The sequence below is a fragment of the Cystoisospora suis genome (assembly GCF_002600585.1).
Source record: "Cystoisospora suis strain Wien I chromosome Unknown contig_4808, whole genome shotgun sequence".
NCBI classification, from domain to species: Eukaryota; Apicomplexa; class Conoidasida; order Eucoccidiorida; family Sarcocystidae; genus Cystoisospora; species Cystoisospora suis.
Genome location: NW_027157600.1, coordinates 1 through 4,430, shown reverse-complemented (window position 1 = coordinate 4,430; position 4,430 = coordinate 1). Strand labels below are relative to the sequence as shown.

The 4,430-nt window shown below is 40.4% G+C and overlaps 1 protein-coding gene across 1 annotated transcript; it reads right to left on the bottom strand.

The window, feature by feature from the left end:
• Positions 1-77: 77 nt before the first annotated feature.
• On the bottom strand, positions 78-4,307 carry CSUI_008535 (histone lysine acetyltransferase myst-b). The gene is made up of 3 exons (XM_068068664.1): positions 3,943-4,307; positions 2,533-2,668; positions 78-1,256 (listed from the first exon to the last, which is right to left on the bottom strand). Exons 1-3 carry the CDS (start codon positions 4,209-4,211, stop codon positions 981-983), a joined length of 681 nt encoding a protein of 226 aa, XP_067919360.1. The 5' UTR covers positions 4,212-4,307; the 3' UTR covers positions 78-980.
• Positions 4,308-4,430: the final 123 nt, after the last annotated feature.

Here is a 4,430-nt window from a genome sequence, read left to right as displayed (position 1 = left end):
ATAGTGAGATAGAAAAGACACAAGAAAGAAAGAAAGAAGGAGAGAATGAAGGATAGGTAGATAGATAGATTAAGGATAGATAGATAGATTAAGGATAGATAGATAGATATATTAAAGATAGATAGATAGAGAGGCCCATGAAGAGAACAGCAGGATAGTCAGTCACGGGAGTCGTAGTGATGAGAGTGAGAGAGAGAAAGAGAGAAAGAGAAAGAAAGAGAAAGAAAGAAAGAAGGCCCTAAATGAGAAGGCTAGAAATGAGAAGATAAGTGGGCAATCGAGTAGGTGAAAGATGCACACACAAAAAAGCATGGAAAGGAAAGAAGAAAAAAGGAAAAGAAAGAAAGAGAGAGAGAGAGTGAGAGAATGGACTAGAAGTCAAGAGAATGAGTGAAGGGTTCTTTCTCTCTTCTCTCTCTAAGCTTGAGTACCACAGCGCCAGAGAAAGAAAGGGAAAAAAGCCTAGATCTCTCCTGTCTTTCTTTCAGGAAAGTAGAAAGGAAAGAAAAGAATTTTCTCCAGCAAAAGAGAAGAAAGGGAGATTGCGAAAGAGTGAGAAAGAAAGAAAGAAAGAAAGGCAACAAGTAAGCAGATAGATAGATGTAGGGAGCGAAGACAAAGACTGCTACTACTACTTCTACTCCTTCCAAAGCTTCATGAGAAGGTTGCCCTCTTCTTTCTCTCTCTAGATCAATATATTTAGATAGATAGATAGAACAGACGCATACATATACACATGCATATGCATACACGGACATATAGATACATATATAGATAGATATGTCTATATACGTCTATCTACATATCGATATAGGGAAGACTTGTTGATACGTGGGCAGGTAATAAGTCGATCTAAAATTTTGATCTTTGTGTGACTGCATGAGAAGAAGAAAAAGAAGAGAAAGACAGAGAAAAGGAAAAAGAATTCTTTCTTTCTCTCTTTCTCTTCTCCTATGTCTGTGTATGTGTCTTAGGAAGATCTAGACTGAGAGAGGATTCTGTAAGTAAAATTCTCTCCTCTCCGTTCTCCCGCTCCTCTCTTCCAAAAGGCCAGACGTAGCAAAGGAAGAAGTAAAGGAAGAAAAAGAGAAAGAAGAGAATTTGAAGCCTAAAGAAAGTTGACGAAAGAGAAGAAGATGGAAGGAAAGAGAGAAAGAGACAGACTGAGTGAGGAGTAGCGAGCTGTCTCTCTCTGTCTCTTTTTCTTTTCTTACTTTTGAGAAGTAGCCTATCAGATGACACCCTGTAGAATCCACCTGAAGAAATGAACGGACAAAAAGAGAAAGAAAGAAAGAAAGAGAGATGGAGAAGAGAGATGAAGAGAGAGAGATAAGAAAGAAAAGAGCAGTCGCGATTACACAAGCTGAAGGGCTTGCCCTCCTCCCTCATACTTATTTGCTCTCTTTATCTCCTAAAACGACTCCTCCCGACGCCATTGCTCAATTCTATCTCACTTTAGTCTCTCTTTAATCTATCTTTCATCTGCCTCCTATCTCTCTTCAGTCTCTCTTTATGATCTATCTTCGGTCCATTTGATAGCATTACGGAAAGAGCCAAGATGAAAGAGACTTCTTCTTTATCTCATGCCTTCTTCTTTTTCCTTTTCTTCTTCTTCTTCAGATCTCTCGAATTTTTCTCTTTCCCCGCTTATGTTGACTCGATTTCTTTGCATTTTCTTGAAGAGAACGAGACAGAGCGAAGATGAGAATGACTTAAATCTTCTCTCCCATCCATCCCTGCCTTCTCTCCTCTCCTTTCTTCTTCTTCGTCTTTGTCTTCTTCGACTTTCTTTGTGGCTTGTATTCTTGTCACCGGCCCTAAGGTGAAACTCTTCGCCTTCTTTCCCTCCCTCCTCCGCCTCTCCATCTTGAGTCAGCACAAGACGAAGGCCAAGAATAGAAGAAGAGACAGAAAGGAGAAGAAGTGGAAGAAGAGAATAGAAGAAGAGGAATAGAGGAAAAGAAAAGAGTAGTTGATCATTATGAAGATAGCTCGACGGATGGGAAAAGGCGAGCGACACTTAGCTTCTCTCTTTCCTTTGTGGCATTCAAAGACTTTTTTACTTATCTCTCCCTCATCATCTTGCTTTGTATCAAAACGCTACATATTCTCTCCTTTCTTTCTTTCTTTCTTGTCTGTTTCGTTTCTCTATTGCCTAGTATTCTTATTTGTCACACACACACGAAGACAGAGACGGACTGCTGGGGCCTCGATGCGGCGGTGTCTCCACTCAGATCGAAGATGAGAAGAGAAGAAGATGAGAAGAATAGACTCTCTCGTCATTTGAACTAAAAAAGAGAAAAAGAAGCTCTCTACAAGGATGAAAAGAGAAAGAAAACAAGAATTGACCTCCCTCTCTTTCTCTCTCACGTTGCGATAAGTCACCAACACACGAAAGACAGCTGTAGCTAGCCAGCTAGACATGTCTACTCTGCACGAGGTGTTCCACCAGTCGTGTCATATGGATAGATGAAAGAAGGGGTACGTAAATCGAGGGACGTAAGAATGAAAGAGAGAGAGAGAGAGACTAACCTCAGTGAGGACGTAGAATAGGAAGGGTTCGACGTCGTACTGAAGGGTCTTGTGGTCGAGGAAAAGTTTGGCTAGAAAGCACAAATTCTCACTATACACCCGAGCCATACTTCCATCCACCTCAAACACGGACAGACTGAAAAAGAAAAAGAAAGAAGAAAGAAAGAAAAAGAAGATAAGAAAGAAAGAAAAAGAAGATAAGAAAGAAAGAAAAAGAAGATAAGAAAGAAAAGACAGAGATAGGAAAGGAAAAGACAGAGATAAGAAAGAAAGAAAGAAAGGAGAAAAGAAATGAAGATGCGCAGCTACAATAGAGGAAGGAAAGAACAGAGAGCAAAAGAAACACACAGCGAGACAAGACCAAGAAGAAGAAGAAGAAGGAGAAAAGGAAGGAAAAGACGAGCTTTGAATCGCCAGAAGTTTGTGAGGTAGATAAGAGAGGAGAATATGAGAGACATGCACACACTCAGATACACATAGACGTACATACATAGATACATATATCTCTATGGATCTGTTGAAATATAGCCTAGAATATACACAGCAACGACGTGTCGATCTATCTATCATCTCTCTACCTACCTAGAAAGTAAGAGAGTGCGTATAAGATGTACTGCAGAGAAAAGAAGAGAGGGTAAAGCAAAGCTAGACAGAAAGAAGGCTGAAGATAGACAACTAGACACGTACATAAAGTCAAGACAGATCATAGATGGAGAGATCGACAGAGATAAAACACAAACTCTATTCCTCATCTATCTGAACCTCGTGATGCCTTACATACATAAGTCCATATATGTATATCTATCCACCTTTAAAATACCTATCTATCTGTCTATCTCTTTCTTTATCTCTATGTCTATGCTTGCCTATAGGAACTCTTCATACCTCCTCTTTGCTACATATAGACTCGTCTATGCTTCTTATTCATACATCTCCCATCTCCAAATGCCTATGCATATATCTCTCTCTGCATATATATATATATATATATTTCGATGATGGAAGTGAATCCGTATCTCTTCTCTTTCTCTCTCTCTCTCAGTCTCTGACAGATATGCGCATTCTTCCTTGTATTTCTCTGTCTATGCGTGGTGACTGGCGTGTGTGCGCATGCATGCACCTCAACACGCTGCTCGAGAGCTTCACTCCTCCCTCTCTTCTTTCACCCTTCATCCACCCTAAAGTGCCAAAAAGAAAGAAAGAAAGAAAGAAGAAAGAGAGAGTCAAAAGAAAAGAACCAAGAAGGGAAGATAATGAATGGAAGAAAGAAAGAGTGGGAAAGAAAGAAAGAAAGCGGCAGATGTATAGTAGTAGATAGGATTCTTCTTCTTTTTCTTCTTGTTGTTCGTCTTTATCTGTCTGGTGTGGTTTGGTATTTCTTCTATCGATTAGATTTGAGTCTTTTCTTACTTGCCGTCTCTGTAGATTTCATCTCCTGGAGGGTGTCTCAAGAGACACCTTGAGCTATGCGTGCGAAGCTCCGTAGCGTGGCGAAAGAAAGATAAGCAGAACTCGCAGACATAGAGAGTCTCGATATTCTGAACTTGCTCGGGATAGGGAGAGAAATACCACGTCTGCAGTCGAAATCTTCCGAATTGGATCTCCTTAATTGTCTTGATCTTCGTCGCTTCTTCATGAGCTTTCACCGTCGCTAGATCCATCCCTTCATGCTCTTCCATATCATCCCCACCTTCGTCATGCTAAAGAAAGAAAGAAAGAAAGATAAAGAGAGAAGAAAGAAAGAGGATGAGAAGAGAAGAGAGGGAAGATCTATCATTCATTCCACAGCGCATTTCGAGGTGTATGTACAGTCGATCAGTCTGCGTGTCACGACGGATCGATTAGGTTCTCCATAGATATCTTCATACGGATGTGTGCATGTAGAGAGAGATGTGGAT